The sequence below is a fragment of the Varanus komodoensis genome, unplaced genomic scaffold, assembly GCF_004798865.1.
Source record: "Varanus komodoensis strain SLA01 unplaced genomic scaffold, ASM479886v1 scaffold37, whole genome shotgun sequence".
Classification (NCBI taxonomy): Eukaryota; Metazoa; Chordata; class Lepidosauria; order Squamata; family Varanidae; genus Varanus; species Varanus komodoensis.
This window is the reverse complement of record NW_025335889.1, coordinates 3,840,748-3,858,019: the sequence shown is the minus strand read 5'-3', so window position 1 is coordinate 3,858,019 and position 17,272 is coordinate 3,840,748. Positions and strand designations below refer to the sequence as shown.

The 17,272-nt window shown below is 40.8% G+C and overlaps 1 protein-coding gene across 1 annotated transcript; it reads left to right on the top strand.

Moving 5' to 3' along the window:
- Positions 1–638: 638 nt before the first annotated feature.
- On the top strand, positions 639–16,939 carry SERINC3 (serine incorporator 3). The gene is made up of 10 exons (XM_044440228.1): positions 639–814; positions 5,941–6,102; positions 8,075–8,235; positions 9,524–9,603; positions 10,397–10,534; positions 11,165–11,334; positions 13,194–13,284; positions 13,663–13,846; positions 14,445–14,672; positions 16,116–16,939. Exons 1-10 carry the CDS (start codon positions 776–778, stop codon positions 16,252–16,254), a joined length of 1,392 nt encoding a protein of 463 aa, XP_044296163.1. The 5' UTR covers positions 639–775; the 3' UTR covers positions 16,255–16,939.
- Positions 16,940–17,272: the final 333 nt, after the last annotated feature.

Below are 17,272 nucleotides of genomic sequence, written 5' to 3'. Positions count from 1 at the left end.
TGCTGTAGTTTAAGTTCATTAGAGAGGTCTTCTCGTTCTTCTTTGTGACAGCCTTTGAGGTACCTGTGCAGTGCTATCAATAAACAATAATAGATTGTAAATATGTTATTACCATTTATTTACAATTATGAATCGTGTTAATGTCATTTACACTTGTAAATAAAGATTGCAAATATGCATTTCAAACACCAAAGTTGTGAAACACGCATATTTACAATGCGCTGCAGCAGTGAGCTAAGCTCTGGTGCCAGGCTCTGAACTCACACCCAAGTCTCTTGTCCCGTGGGCCCGTTGCTACGGCAACAGCTCAAGCCCAGCACTGCTGCTTATTGCTTAGAAGACTGGCGGAACAGCTTCTTCCTTCTGTCCGCGGCTGTCAAAACAACCCAGCTCTTCAATAGGCCAGATGCTGACAAAAGCATCCGTCTTTCAAACAAAGCTCTACCCAATCACCATCTTCCGACGTTATTGCGTCACCACAACCATTCCGCCGTACCTCCGAGCGAAACAAGCCCTTTCCTCCTTCTGGCTTCGCGACGGGCTCAACTGAGCTCCCTTCTATTGGTTCGGGTCGTTAGGTCCCGCCTTTCCCCCCCCCATGACCAGTCTTGGTAGGCCGCAGCACGCGGCCAATCAGCGCGACCCTGAAGGGCGGTGATAACAATAACGCAGGCTGGAATCGCCGCGGCGGCGGGTGGTCGAGGTTGGAGGGAGTCGACCGGAGGGAGACGGAAGTGGCCTGGGGGAAAGCGGAGGGTGAAGTTGTGAGCTCGCCATGGGGGCCGTGTTGGGTGTCTGTTCTCTGGCCAGCTGGGTGAGTACCGAGGTTGAGTAGGCCCGATCGAGGCTGAGGCTTACGGGTTCAGAGGTACGCCGATGGTCGCATTCAGTGGGCCCGACATTTTTACGGTGGAGGAACCCGAAGGGATGTTCCGGAGCCGTTGCTGGGCATCTCCGAAGCAGCCGACCCGCAGCCAGATCATGACTGTTTCCCATGGAGGGTGGTCCTATTGGCAGTCATGGTAGCTAGGCCAGTGAAACCTCCAGGTCCAGGGACAGTCTATCTCTGAATACGAGATTCCGGAGATAAACTAAATGGAAGGGTTGCTGTCATTACGTCCTGTTTTTAGGCTTATGAACATCTGCCTAATCAATAAATGATTGAACTAAGGCTGTAATCCTGTCCCCACTAACCTGTGAATTAAGCCCAATGAATTTAGTGATTGTTATTTCCAAGTAGACACATATGATATGTAGTAAAAAAAAAAAAAAAAAGCTTTCAGTTGTATGACATACAGTATAGGTATGAATTATGTTAAATAATGGCAGATTAATATCACAACAAACAGCATTTAGGTCAGTCTTCCTCCACATGTGTAGAACTACAACTCCCAGTCCACCAGCCTGGTCCTACATATCTGGACAGTATCAGGTTGGCAAAGGTTGATTAAGAATTCTGATTCTCACCTTTATTATCTATTACCACCTTATCAAAATGTTATTCAAACTGCATCTTTCTGCCCTCACTTATCTATTCCCAATCACCTTTTTCTGTATGCGATTATGTTTGGAACAGTAAACAGAACATCTGTGGCATTTGATTTTTGCCAGTATTTAGTTTGTAGCAAAGAAGTGGAGGCTGTGGTGCTCTTCTTTCCAGGGTCTGTCATTTTATCTTGAGGAATGAAGTTGGTCCCTCAGCCAGGAAGTGGTTGCTGAGTCATGGCCTTCTGTGTTTCATGTATGCAAGTATTGCAAATGTTAGGTAAAAGCCTTTTTGTCTCCCACTTGGTGTAATTCCATTGGGTTACTCTATCCTTGTTAAGACTTTTTTCCAACTTGGGGTGCCTACAAGCAGTATAGAACAGGAGAATGTTCTGAAATACAGTACACCTATTCATCTTAAGTGGCTGTGAGGCATTTAAGACAAGCAAGTTTAATTCAGATCAAGAGGTGGTAAATAGGCAGTTTGTCTTTAAATATGAGAACTGGCATAGTTAAATGAACAAAGGGTGCTTTCATATTTCTGCTCTTCAGAGTGGGAGTAGAGGTTCATGTTAACACTTAATAACATGGTGTTGGAGGCCTATTAATGTATGTCTGTGAATGTTTGCTAATAGCTTGTGGTTATTTCTGAGCTGAAGAAAAATGCTCCCAAAATACATCTGAGGATTGCCTTGTATGAAGAAAGACTATTGAATTGCTGGTTGTAAATATTTTATACGCAATTAAAATTGCTGCATCTATGTATTACACTAAGGGCCTGGTCCAGCCAAGACACCTCAGTTTAGATTTGAGGATAATAAAGAAAAGAGTCCTTACATGAAAGAAGATACAGAGTTTATTGGATGCAAATTTGGAATATGGATGCCGAGTATCAATAAGTAAGAAAATAAATTTGAAAAGTGTACACACCTCTCTAGTTGCATGGCTTCCTAATACAGCAGATTTTGCTTCTGGTTTGAGAAGGTTGCATGCTGTGGATTGTGTAGAAGCCGCTCTGAATTCTAGAAGCTGCCAAAAGCTGCTAGTGAGGAGAGGGAGAGGGGGAACTCAGCAGTACCAATTATGCATTTGATGGGTGCATAAGCCTCATTTTCTCAGGACTGAGGTAAGGTGTACCTGGTGAATGGTACTTGGTGATCTTGTTTCTTCACTGAGGTTTCTGCTGTCCTACAGATATCTCAACAATTAAACTTATCTGTTACTTTTTGGCTGTACTAAAAGGCTGCACTTATTACAATGTGTTCTGGGTTTTGACCTTTGTCAGATTACAAAGCAGGTTCCTGTATGTTGCATGAACATACTCTTAAGAGTGATTCACTGTTGACATTCACATCCATTCTTGAATTTGCATCCTCCTAGAATATTTTAAAAACAATGATGTGGGTGGAAAGCATTCCACAGACAATTTTCTGCTGCTGTAACCCTAAAATAAGGTATAATGACCCCTTCTTGTGCACACTGTAGTTGGCATCCGGCTGGCTCTGGACCAGGCTTATGCATGGTGTGCTTGCCCTCAATTGCTAACATTGTTCAACAACAAACTGAAGGAAAAGTGAAAGTGAAACCAAGATTGTGAAACCAAGAGATGTGCTGGAACAGACTAAGGGGTTCATCCAGCCAGTTGCCCACAAAATCCTACAAGCAGAATATGAGAGACAGCAGCCTGCTGCCCAGTTTTCATGACCTGTGCCCAGAGACTCACGCACACCCTTTAATGAAATAGAATGGTCAACTAGTTCTGGATCAGATTTTGCTTAACTAGAACTGGAACCAATAAGCAGCCCAGAATGACTGAGGTGAAAGCTATCAGCTACAGCTATCCCAAGAAAAGAAAATTAAACTGCTGATATAATATAAATCATATATCTCCTTTAGAACATATACCTAAAACAGCATGTTCTTTTAGGTGTAGTCATTTTTGTTAAAACAGAAATAAATCATAAAGTATATTCTATTTTTTAGAGTATTCCAAATATTCTGAAAGAACAACTGTATATAAAGCTTTGAATATGTTTGAATATAACATTTAATGAGTGGATAATGTAATTTCTCCCTAAGCAAATATTTCAGTTCAAATATTTTGTAGCTTATGAGAAAATTCCTGGTATATCTATAGCGTGCATAAAATTGAGATGGACCACATTTTTAGTTCTGTTCACTAAAAATGAAATGTTACATGCTCACAGAGGGACCATATGTATTGGGGAGTAAAAATGAGCCAAACAAATATGTTAAATAAGATAAGATTATATAGAGTATTGAACGTTTTTCCAGAAAAATCTTCCAGTTCTATTTTTTCCTGGAAAACCCACATCACTGTTTTAAAATGGTCATAATTTTCTCTCAAGTTGATTGGCACTATTTTGTGGTAGTTTAGTGTAAGTCGCTATGTAGTTTGTATATACAATGAATTGCACTCCTTTGGTATCCCAGCGTTGATACATGGAGTGCATATACAGCAGTCATTTTGTGTGTACATGTATGTACATTGTGTGCAAAAGCTTGATGCATGAGTTGAGAACATGTATATTTGCTTGAAATAAGCTGTTAGCTTATTACTGCATTCCTTATAGGGTCTACTGCAGGGATTCCCAATCTGGCTTCTATTATGCACTAATATTCTATAAGAAAACTCTTACAGAATTAAGTCTCAAGAAATAAGTTTATCTGTACATGGAATTTATGTGTGTTCAGACATAATAGTTCTACAACTCCCAGCATGCCCCAAGCATAGATCGGGAAGGCTGGAAGTTGCAAGATTTTTAATTTAAGGTGGTTGCCTACTTGACATCTGCATGGTTGACTCATCTGACCTTGGCTATTTTAATTAGCTTCAGAAAACACTGATAAGGGGTATTTCTGCCATAGCTTTTCAGCCAAATTGCTGTTTTTATGCTGTAGGGTAGTACACTTCAGTTCAGATATAAATAAACTGTTGCTACTTCTATTGTCCCACATCCAGTAAGGTTGGTAGACATTGGCTGCTGTTTTTCCAGGCTACTAGAGTTTTTGATACTTAACTGTAGATAAATCTGTATTGTTTTTCTGATATGCTTGTTCTTACTATATATCGCTATGTACTTAATTAATGAAAGCTTATATTGTAATGAACTTGTTAGACTTTAAGATGCTGCAAGACTGCTTTTATACAGGCCTGTGTCTCCTTGCAGATTATAGATCAGTTCAAAAGAAATGGGGAAACCATGGATTTTCCATTACATGTGTAAACTACAGGCATGAGCAAATAACACTTACTTTTCAAACATGGTGATTTTTTTTTTTTTGGTTAAAACCTGCTGGACCCAAACTTTAGTTTATTATTCTGGTTTGTTTACTGGTTAGAATGTAAACAAATCATAATTCCCTAAACTCAGACATTTAGCAGAACTGTGTTGAGTTTAAAACTGGAATTTGCTGTTTCTAATCTCCTCCTCTCACATATTGTGTGTGAGTGAGTGTGTACACACATGTGCAAGCTCAGTTAATGCAGTTCTTGTAACTTTTCAACATTTCTTAAAGTTAAGGTTAGTGATTGATTGACAGACAAATGACATAGTCTGGAAACTCCATTGCCCAGTAAGGAACGTTCTGTACAGTCTTTCAAAAAGACAGCCATGCTAGATCAGACCAATGACCTATCCAGTCCAGCACTCTGTTCACATGGTGGCAAAGCAGCTGCCCACAGGATCTCTCAAGCAGGATGGGTGCAAGACATCTGCCTGCCCAAGCTCCGCAGCAACTGGTGTATGCAGTTAAGCTGCCTCTGCAAACGGAGGTAGCAAATTGCCACCAAGGCTAGTAGCCATTGACAAGTTCCTCCTCCATGAATTTGTCCAGGCCCTTTTTAAAGCTACCCATATTGGTGTCCTCCACTACTTCCTGTGTCAGCAAATTCCATGGCTTAATTATGCACTGTGAGAAGAATTACTGCCTTTTAACTGTTCTGAATCTCCCACCAGTCACCATTATGGGATAAACCTACATTCTAGTATTATGGGAGGAGAAAAATGTCCCCTTCTCTGCTTTCTCTGCACCATTAAAACCCCAGTTTAAAACAGTACTATCTTATCTCCCTTTAACTCACCTTTTTTCTGAGCTAAGCAATTCCAGTTGCTCCAACTCTTTGATCATTTAATTGCCCCTTTTCTATACCTTTTCCATAATGTCCTTTTTGGGTGCGGTGACCAGAACTATACACAATGTTCTAAGCGTTGTTGCACCACGGATTTCTCTATTGGAAAACACAGTCTTACCAGTTTTATTTTCAGTTCCCATTATGCCTAACATAGAATATGTCTTTTCCACAGCAGCTGCACTCTGGGATGACACTTGTTTTGATGAATGGCTGCATGGGTCTTCATGTATAAAATGCAGATTGTATGTAAGAGTTGACATATAAGAAATAGCACCCTCATTTCTATCTCTGATTTGTAGATTCCCTGCCTCTGCAGTGGTGCATCATGTCTGCTGTGCCGATGTTGTCCCAACAGCAAGAATTCCACAGTGACGCGGCTTATTTATGCCTTCCTGCTTCTCCTCAGTACTCTTATTTCATGCATAATGCTGGCACCAGGAATGGAAAGGCAGCTGCAAAAGGTAGTGAGGCGTTATATACTTCTGCTTTTAATGGAAGTCACCCTTGCATTCCAGTATCTGGAGGGCCACAATTCCTGATCTAGGCTAATATCAGAGGCCGTTGTTTAAAATGTAAACCAAATACAGTGGTACCTTGGCTTACAAACGCCTCAGTTCACGACCAAATAGGGTTGTGTCCAGAAATTTCTGAAAAATTTTGCCTGGGGTCGCAAATTCCGCATCAGGTGATGATCGTGATCGCAACTGCCTCCCCCCAGCACACCCGCGATTGCACCTGCCCCCCCGCCCAGCGTGCCCGCTTCAAATTTTTGTGATTAAAAAAAAATAGTATAGAACAGATTAACCTTATTTACATTGAACCTTATGGGGAAATTTAACTTGGCTCATGACCAGTTTGGATCACGACTAGAGTCCCGGATGGATTAAGTTCGTGAGCCAAGGTACCACTGTACATATAGTAGTAATTTTGCCCAATATGTCAGATTCTTATGTAGCCTGTCTTCAGAAGCCTTGCTGCAATAGAAATCACTCCCATTAGATATGGCTGAGTTCTTTTAGTGAGTCCTTGCAACAATGGTAGCCTGGGGCCTTCATTTACAGTTTCCTTTCTGTATTTAAATATGCACCACTGTTCGACAACTATGTCACTGCATCATGAAACCTCCGATCTTTTGTAGTTAGGGTGAGTCATGGACAGCTTATAGGTTTCATGCAGCTGCAAATGCTGTAAAGTAGGTGACATGCGTATAAGCACAAAGAAATTGGCCCACTTCTCATGATCCGCTGGACTCATCACGAGTTGTTGCACTCCTGATGTGCTGTGCTGGGTGCCATTTCAAATATGCAGCTTACCATGTTAAATGTGTGCCCTACAGTTAGACAATTCTACTCTATTGGGCCTGCAGATTCGCTGCCTCTCTCAGAGCAGATATGTGGTTCTCTTATCTCTTATTCATGTGTCTGTTGTATGTATGTTTCTAGAGGTCTGCTTCTGAGACTGAGAGGCACAAAATCAAGGATGAGCTGAATCCTCCCCAGCTTTTTTCCCTGTACCCTTCCTTCAGGCTTCCTTGTTTGGGCTCAGAATCAAGAAAAGAATCATACAGAATATATTTTGTCTTCACCTGCACACTTCCCTTGGTGATAAAAACAAGCACCCAGCTTCCACCCTCTGGCTCAGATTTTTTTGGAATTTCAAGGAAAGTGAAAGGGTTGGCTTTGCCTACAAGAAGATTTTATTGCGTGAACTCACAATGCCAGCATGTTCCCAATCAGTAATTACTCACTGATGCTCTCATTAGGTGGAGTGGACAAACAGTGAAACCTGCTGGTCCAAGAGTCTGAACAAAGAGGGGCTGGGCTAGAGTCCAGCTTCTGTACTTTTTAACTACTACTAGCAAGATGATAGGTTACATCTGAGTTGCATCTATAATGCTGCGAAAGCTAACTACTGACTCACAGGTTACAAGTTCATGGCTTTCTCATCAAGCTTGTAGCATGGCTGATACACAGAGTCTATGAAATGTAGCATGACATATGCCTAGAATGCAAACATGTTAGCAAGCCATCTGATAAGCACCTGCTTATTATTTATCATGGGACTGTGTGCCTGTTCTTTGTCCATCTTGCCTGCCAAGAGGCTTAAACCAGGCCAGGCAATATGGAAGACACTGCTGGCATTTGTACAGATAGATGAATCAACAAATGTGATTCACTCTTATGCTTACTTCAGCCCATACATTGGCCCTTTGTCTGAACTTGGCTTTGAAGCAGTTAACCTTGGAAGGTGCTAGTCCTAAATAAATCCTTAACATGCTTAATCCGGTGCGCTTCTGTCTTGGATTGAATTGTATAAAAGAAAAGTGTGTGCTGTGGCTCTTTAGCTTGTAACTATGGACTTGGAAAATATGCTGATAGTGTGGCATCCATGTTTGTGACTAAGATCTTTGGCTATATTGGTCTCTTCTTTCAGATCCCTAGATTTTGTGAAGGCTTTGTGGACTGTGATGCTTTGGTTGGATACAGAGCAGTCTACCGAATCAGTTTTGCCATGGCGGTGTTTTTCTGTCTCTTTGCACTGCTTATGATACAAGTGAAATCAAGTAAAGATCCAAGGGCTGCTGTGCATAATGGGTACGTTGGACATAAGAATGGGTTTCTTCTTTTCTCACAGCAGAAATGTAAACAACTGAATTTATCTTTTCATTTTTACTGAATGTCTAGGTGGGAGATACAGATGTCTTTTTTCAGTGAGATTTAATGGCTGTATGGTACACCCTCCATGAGGCAAAATATAAATATAGCAACTAACTTGACTTCTACTGATGCATTTATATAGGCCAGCTTCCTCCCCTGTATTGCTGTTGTCCATGTTGCCTGGGACTGATAGAAGTTGTAATCCAATATATCTGGAGCTCATCAGTTTGGGAAAGGCTGATACAGACATTAATGATAGAAGAAATATATTTACTTCCAAACCTTTACTTAAACTTCTGTAATTAGTGAATATACCTTACTTGTTCCAGTTCTTGAAGTAATTGAGGATGCTTCCTCTTGAAACCAGATGAGACAACACAGAGACTTCATGGGACAGGGAAAGACAGTTTTTTCTGTTAAGGACTAAACGTGCTATCCAGAAATCCCTTGAAGACTTGCCTTTGTCTTTCAGTACCAGTTTTGGCTGGGAAAATCTCTAAAGTACAGTTACTGTCCACCCAGTCAAAATCCTTACCTGTATCCTGATCATTCTTTTCCCAGTCTCCAACCAGAATTGAACTGGTTTATATTTTTATAAATATGAAGCATTTGTTATTACATTATATTTATATCCTGTCTTTCTTCCTCTTGAAAGGATTCCAAAGCAACTTAATAGGTTCTCCTCTCAATTTTACCCTCACAACAACATTCCTGGGAGGTAGGATAGGCAGAGAGTATGACTGGCCCAAAATCACTAGTGGGCTTCATGAATGGGAACTAGAACCCAGATCTCCTGACTCCCAGTTGAGCTTCTTAACCATTATACCACACTGGCTTCTGTCCAACATACCGCCCATTTTTGAGCTCCAGTTTTTTAAGAACTTTACTTGTCCATTCTCCCATTAAACACTGACTTGGACTTTGCTGAGATCCATTGTAACTCTCTTATTGCAGTTTGATGATATGCACAGTTTCTAAGGACTGGTGACTATATTCAGATGTAGTACCCTGGCTTGTTACTAGGAGCACAGGCAACCTCAGGCTTGTGTGCTTATTTCCAGGTAGGTGGAAATAGAATTGCAGCCCAGGAAAGATGCTTGTATACAGGTATTCAAATACAATAATTATTTGATACTCTTCTTAAAAGTCCTGAGCAATTTTTGGCTTAAGATGATTTATTGTAGGCAAATATCTCTTAGTCTTCTTGTTTGTCCGTTTAAAACAGGTTTTGGTTTTTCAAGATAGCTGCAATTGTTGGCATCATGGTTGGAGCATTTTACATTCCAGAAGGGCCTTTCACGACAGGTAAACACATGGGTGACAAAGGAGGTTAATAATTTCTTGAACTGTAATAGTATGCATTGGCTTTTAAAAAAAAGAAGGCATGTGGATATTCATGTAATAAGCATTTCATAAAAGTAGATTCGGATCTGCATGTGTTGCACAGTGATGGCCTCACAGAGTAGCCACAGCAATGGTGATTGCTGACTATCTGTAGGGTCCAGCCTGATGCTGAGGCCATTGAATTGCATTTTAATGAGCCTGTGGGAGAAAGAGGCATGGGGATGAAACCTGGGCCCTCAGTATGGCTGGATATACCAGAGATGGCCATCCCTCATCTCCCGCCTTCCCACCAGGTGAGTTTATTCTATAGCTACAAAGTGAAAATTATCCATCTTGAGAGACACTGTGTGGTGCAATTAGTGTCAGACTAGGTTGGCCCATATTCAAATCCCCACCTGGCCCTGAAGCTGAGTGGACGACCTTGGGCTAGTTGCCATCTCAGCCTAACTTTGCTCTCAGATAAGGGTGAGGTGGGTGGTGGGAGTGATACACAATGTGGCAAGGATGGGGACTGTGGTGTGGTTATTCAGATGTTGTTGGACTCATCTCCCAGCGCCCCTTGCCCTTGGTTATGCTAGCTAGGATTTACTGGGGACCACAGCAAGAGTAATGTGGCTTGTATTCAAGGCCATGCGGGGGTGGGCTGTACTGTCTGTGCTGCTCCATGGCTTTCCAACTGCATTCTGATACATTCATCCACAGACTGCCGGATGCTAGAGGCTGATGATAACCTTTTATTCTTTCCCCACTCTAGCATTATTTGCTATTGGTGTTGCTGGTGCCTTCTGCTTCATACTCATCCAGCTGGTGCTGCTTATAGATTTTGCTCATTCCTGGAATGAATCTTGGGTTGAACGAATGGAAGAAGGGAACTCCAGATGCTGGTATGCTGGTAAGTGATACTTAGCTGTTGAATAACAGAAATGAGCAAGAGGCAAGAAACAGATTAGATGTCAAGTGTATTGGCCAGCTAACTCATCAGCAGTGTAGACAAAACCAATTTGTATATAATAAAAGAAATGGGACCACACAACATTACTAGATGATGCTGCTGAAGTACCATAACTACGGCAAGAAATGCTTTAAGTGCAACATAGGAAGTTGCAACAATCTGAGTGATTTTGAATCCTGGTTTTGCAAGTGGCAGGCATTGCTGAGCAAAGCAGTAGTCACTGTTCTTTAATCTCATGTTGTTACTGGGATAATATTGAAGATGTCTATGTGTGTGTTAAAGCAAAAAGACAATTCTGAAAATTAAATATGAAAGATTATTGAAAAATTGCAGAGGCAGCCATTTAAACTAAGAATATGTTTTGTAATTTGTTTGTGCCATATATTTTTAATGCAAAGTAAGTGAGATAGCATTTTCCATGGGGAAAAGGTCTAATATCTTTCTACATGCAAATAGTCAGAATATTAATGTAGGTACTGAAAATCTTAGTAAACCTCCCCTGTACTTTGAGTCATTTAATTGCATACATGATTACATGTTGTAATTGGAATCGCTGTGGTTTTTTTCCAGCTCTACTGTCATGCACAGGTTTCAACTATATCCTATCATTCGTTGCCATTGTGCTCTTCTATGTCTTCTACACAAAGCCTGATGGTTGCATTGAGAACAAATTTTTTATCAGCTTCAATATGCTTGTGTGCATTGCTGTGTCTATCATGTCAGTACTTCCCAAAGTCCAGGTAGGATGCTTTTTCCACAGGGCTGTTGTGTGGGACAAATGGACAGGCTTGGCTGAATTAATTGGGCTTATGCATTGCTAGATAACTGATCTCCTTAGATCACTCTTTCCCAACCTGGTGCTTTCCAGAAGTTTTGGATTCCCATCATCCCCAGCCACCTTGGCCAGTGGATAAGAATGCTGTGAGTTGTAGCCCAAAACATAGCCAGGTTGGGGAAGCGTGCTTTAGTTAGTTACTATATATTTAAATTAGTGTCCATGCATGGTAATTGACTGGATGAGGACCAGTACATTGAAGCTCAGTCCAGATAAGATTGAGGTGTTGTTGGTAGACAGATTGTTTGTCTGGATGAGGAATATGCAACCTGCCCTGGATGGGGTCACCTTCCCCCTAAAGGGCAAGGTTTATAGTTTCGGGTGTTCCTTGATCGAGTTCTCTTTGGAGGCCCAAGTTGACACTGTGGCATGGAGCACCTTCTTTTAGCATGGCTGATATATCAACTGTGTCCCTACCTGGACAGGCAGAGCCCACAGAGCAACAGTGACCCATACTCTGGTAACCTCTCATTTGAACTACTGTAACACTCTCTGTGTGGGCTGCCCTTGAAAATGGTTCGGAGACTTGGTTCAGTGTTGGTTCAAAATAGAGTAGCGAGGCTGCTAACAGGGACTGGGAGGCAAGAACATACTGCCCCAGTGCTGTACCATTTGCATTGGTTACCAGTAAGTCTGAGCCTGATTCAGGATGCTAACATATAAAGCCTCTAAATGGTTTGGGACCAGAATATCTGAAGGAATGCCTCCTTACATATAGGTCTGCCCACGCACTAAGATCATCTTCAGAAGTCCTCCTCCAATAGCCCCCTCTAAAGGATGTGAGGAGGGTGGGAACAAGGGAAAGATCCTTTGCAGCTATGGTGCCCCATTTATGGAATCAGCTCCTCAAAGAGGTGCTCCTGGTACCAACTCTTTTTGGTGCCAGGCAAAAACCATTTTATTTTCCCAACGTAAAAAGAATTAGGTTTTAGGTCTCTGTTGTATCTTACATAGTTTTAATTCTGGTTTTCTGTTGCCCCTGGGCTTGTCTGTTACGCATATAATGTGTGTAGACAAGGTTTATATGTCAGGCCTAAAGAGTCTACTGGTATTACTATTTATTTGGGTATTTATGTAAATGTTTTAGCTATGGGTGTTCTGCAGATATTTAATTCTTTGTGAACCATTTTGGAGAGCCGCTGGCTATTGAATGGGGTATAAATATTTTAAATAATAAATATTTTTCCCGCCAACACTTAACAGTAGGTGGATTTATGTTCTGTAAAGCTGCTTAATTTATAATAGTTCTTAATATTGTTGGAGGGTATGATGGTCATGTAACGCACTGCTTCGATGCCAGAATTACGAGTAATTGAGCTTTAGTATAACTTTTAGTAAAACAGATGATGTATGGTCACCTTTGGTAAGATGCTATTTTGTGCTTGCAAGGGAGGATCTGTCTGGCTATATAGCAGCATTTCTGGACCATTGTGAGGGTTGTGAATGACTAGATGAAAGGAAAATAGATTTGGGAAACTTGAAAGAACCATTTGGAGGTTGTGCTAAAATGTATCCAGTCAATATGTGTGAGTTGAGGGGAAGCATGGCTAGAGTGACTCTTGCCTGGGGAGGTTGAAATATCGCCCATCAATCCACCAAATAGTGCTTGTGTCTCTGTTCAGCCTCAGTAGTGTCCCTTTTACACAGATTTAGCTAGCAGAATTGAAATATTCCAGTCAAGGCTTTTAATGTTAGACCAACAAGCTACCTGCCTCGTTTAGATTAAATTCATTCATTTTACTAAAAATTGCTTGTCTCAAACAGGAACATCAGCCTCGTTCTGGCCTTCTCCAGTCATCTGTCATTACTCTCTATACCATGTATCTCACTTGGTCAGCCATGTCTAATGAGCCAGGTAAGTGTGTATAAGTGCAGATCATCACTGCAAATAATAATGGTTGGGGAAGTAACGTCTAAAGAAAAAAATATACTGAATCTTTAAAGTGTATTGGGAATTGGGGCAATACAGGCTTCAAAGAGGATGTACAGTTTGTACAAAGGTAGCACAGTCCATTGGATTGTCTTCTCCACTTTTGTACTTTCCTCAGAAATCACAAACTCCTGTCTTAATAGTATAAGGGGATTTTAAACAAATACTTTGGCCTCTTTTTTGAGGGTCTTCAGAATGACAAATATCTGGTACTATCTTCAGAATCTCAACAGCAAGCTTTCCTGACAGTTATTGAAACGGACAGTTTTTGTGTGTGTTTGAACTTTAAAACTCATTTTCCAGATCGTAGCTGCAACCCGAGCCTTCTGAACATCATCACCCAAATAGCTTCACCTACTGCTATCTCAGTCAATGCAACTGATGTCCCTCTTCTTCCTACTCCTACACCACAAAAATCCCCACAGTGGTGGGATGCTCAGAGCATTGTTGGGCTTATTATCTTTGTACTTTGTCTCTTGTACTCCAGGTAAGATGTCAGATTCATGACAAAGCCCTTTTGACTTGGCAAAATAGTCTCTTGCATTTAGCATAATGAATATGTTATGTTTTCTCTGTTTTTAAATCAAGGAAAATGTAAGTTTTTTAAGTGAATGTAAGGTTACTTATATACATTTGAAGAATTGCTGAAACAAAAAAGTGCTAACTGCATTGATATGTTTGACCTATTCTTAAAATTGTAAGTGAACTCCATGCATATTGAACCCTTCCAAGGCTAGTGATTCATTGTTATGCAAAGGGCTAGTTTTCCAGCCACAACTGATTTTAGCTGATAAAGCAATATTACTAGCTTGATTATAATTTGCAGCGATTGTAAAAAGGAAATATTCATTCTGAGCATGTTAAATGTAACCAATTTTCAAAGCTCAGGTATAGCTTCCTGGAGTATTACTAACAAGCAGCTTGCATGGCATTGTTGGCTTAACATTGGCACTAGAATTACTGTGTGTGCTCTCAGGTCCAAATGGAGACTGAAGGAATTATTGAACATCTATAATAAGACTACAGAACTCTCTGATTAGTGGCAACTTGCAGTTATTTTGACATTTTAAAACACTCTTTTGCAGCATCCGTTCTTCGAACTACAGCCAAGTGAACAAACTGACTCTGTCTGCAAGTGACAGTGTCATTCTGGATGATGCTTCTGGTGCTGCTGCTGGTGATGCAGAGGATGGGGAACCCAGGCGGGTCTTGGACAATGAGAAGGATGGTGTCCAGTATAGCTATACTTTCTTCCACTTCATGTTATTTCTTGCCTCCCTTTATATCATGATGACTCTAACCAACTGGTACAGGTGAGAATACTCTAGTGGAGATTTGAGTCACCAATTCTTACATTGTCACTATTGCTCAAGTGGTGGAAATGTTTATGGATGCTAAGTAGTGCTGTATTTTTACTTAACTAAAAAATTAGGAACAGGGGAAGCTGCCTTAGACAGACCAGATTCTGTATATCTGAATAGTTCTTGTGATGACACCCAGTGGCTTTCCAGGGTTCCAGAGAGGAGCCCTTCCAGAGATGCAAAGGAAATTTTTGATTATTATTGTTAGATTACTTTTTGTAAGCTCTCAAAGTACTCCACATACATTATTATCCTCCTAATGGTTAGGGCCAATCCTTTCTACCTGTCTTAGTGCAGGGAGGTTTTCTAAAGTCACTTGGTGACTGTGTGGCTAATAATGCATGCTCTTCTATGCTGCCACCATTTGAAAATCAGAACCCCCCCTTTTTTTGCTTTAGTAGTATGAAAGAGACTCTGTAAAAGAAGAATATGTGTATCAGCCTTATATTTGTCCAGAGCTAAAGATAACCCTTAGTGGGGAGGTGTGTGTAGTGGTACATTTATCAAGATTTACCTCCCAGCTTTGTAGGATTGTTGGAGTTAAAAGGAAATTATGTTTGGAATCTCTGAGAGTAGAATATTCTCACACTAGCCCCTTACAAGCGTTACAGCCAAATAGTGTATGCCTATGACCAGTGGTTACACTGTCTTTCCCAAACGAAGGCCTTTGAGATAGTGGCTAATTGAGTACCTCCTGTCAACAGTCTCTCTCCCTATCCTCAGCCTTCCCCAAAAAGAGGACTGGCATGGAGCCTGCTGGATTGGGCTGAGGCTGATAACAGAGTGCATGAGGTAGCACTGTGAACTGGCTGCAGCTGTTACTCATTAAAGCCTGGGCAGGGAGCCTAGAGGGAGACAAATCCTCCCTTCTAGTTCCTGTGGGCTAGTGGCCTTGTAGTAAAAAGATCTCCATCCAGATTTTTTTTAAAGAATGTTGATACTGAGCACAAAAACTTCCATACTGATGTGTCTGAACCATGGCTTCCCTTCCAGAAGGTGGCTATCACACCTACCAATTTCCCCAAAATAATAAAGCTGTAGGCCAGAGGCTTTCAAACATGTGCCCCTCCAGATATTTCAGTTCACTTTCCATCATTGTTCACCATTGGTTATATTGGCTAGAGCTGATGGGAATTGTAGCCCACCAACATCTTGAGGGTCCAAGCTTCCCCACTTTCCTGCAAGGCATTTGTTTCTGTTTTGCATGCAGTGGAGAAGCCAGGTACAGCTATGGGAAATAAGGAAAACTTCCACATCATGTTAGATAGCAGCGTCAGTCCAAGTCAAGGGGGCAGGTTTCTAGGAAAATCCTGTCTTTCCTGTGCTTAGTCTTAACACTCTGAAACTTTCCAGTTCTGGTAGGGTTCACTTATCACTTTTTATTCACTTGTACAGTCCTGATGCTGAAACCAAAACACTGACAAGCAAGTGGCCAGCTGTTTGGGTGAAGATCTCCTCAAGCTGGGTCTGTCTCCTCCTTTACGTCTGGACTTTAGTGGCACCTCTTATCCTTACCAATCGGGACTTCAGTTAAATGATAACTTCCCTGAAAGCATGAAAATATGACGTTGTGCTCTGTTGAAAGCCAAATGTTCTGTATTGCTTCTTGGAGTCAAGGCTCCAGCCATCTCTCCTGTAACATACAGATGAATAGAAAGCTAACTTGTATAATGCTTGATGCAAGATCTACAGTATGTACATTTTGATCCATTTAATTCAAAGCTAGCTTTACTATTAATCTACTACAGCTGTGCTGTTGAAAGTTTTGTTAAAAGCCTGTTGTGTAAACACCACACACTTAGAAGAAAGCTTAATTAAGCTGAAAGTAATATATTTTAAAGTTCTGATGCTTCAGTATATGGAAATGAAAGCCATACTACAAGTCTGCATTCCACATCTGGAAAATCTATCCAGTGGCACTTTTTTAATGGATAAAATTTGCTTTTCTCAGTAGAGAACAGCATGTTAAATGTAGTGCATTAAATGAAAATTAGTAGCTTTTAGATCACTGCACAAGGCAAATTTTATACAAAATACTGTTGCAAACATTAGCATTTGCTAATTAATTTCTTAGTGTTTAAATATGCTTTAAGCAAGTTCTTGAAATTAAGTACTGAAGTGCTGTTTTCTAGTATGACCAATGCTTGTAAAAGCCAGTACATCACTTTCTCCATCCTGGCATTTAATATTTGCACTATAAAAACATTTTATTAAAAGTCTTCTGTGTCATTTTCCATTTCATTTCTAGGAACAGAAATACTACAGACAGTCTTACATTTAACAGCTGTTCAGAAAAATCAGTCCACGTCAGGAATGAAAATCTTAGGGCCCAGCTAGAAAGGTATGATTGGGTTTTTTGTAAAATGCCCCATATTAGTGCCAATAAGGTTTGCAGCTAATGGAAGGAGGGAATATAATCTTTTTGCTCTTCTCAATGCTATCCTTATGAAGCAGGAGTTTCTATCAAAAATTAAACATGAAATACAATCACATATTTAGTTAGGCTCTTACTAGGATTCCTTGTATCACCTTCCAAAAGCACAGTGGAAAAA

What these genes read in the sequence shown, in the direction of transcription:
- SERINC3 (XM_044440228.1), top strand. Translation starts at nt 776, where the DNA reads ATGGGGGCCGTGTTGGGTGTCTGTTCTCTGGCCAGCTGG. An exon ending in TGGAAAGGCAGCTGCAAAAG is followed by an intron (nt 6,103 to 8,074) that starts GTAGTGAGGCGT and finishes CTCTTCTTTCAG; the next exon opens with ATCCCTAGATTTTGTGAAGG. An exon ending in AGGGCTGCTGTGCATAATGG is followed by an intron (nt 8,236 to 9,523) that starts GTACGTTGGACA and finishes CGTTTAAAACAG; the next exon opens with GTTTTGGTTTTTCAAGATAG.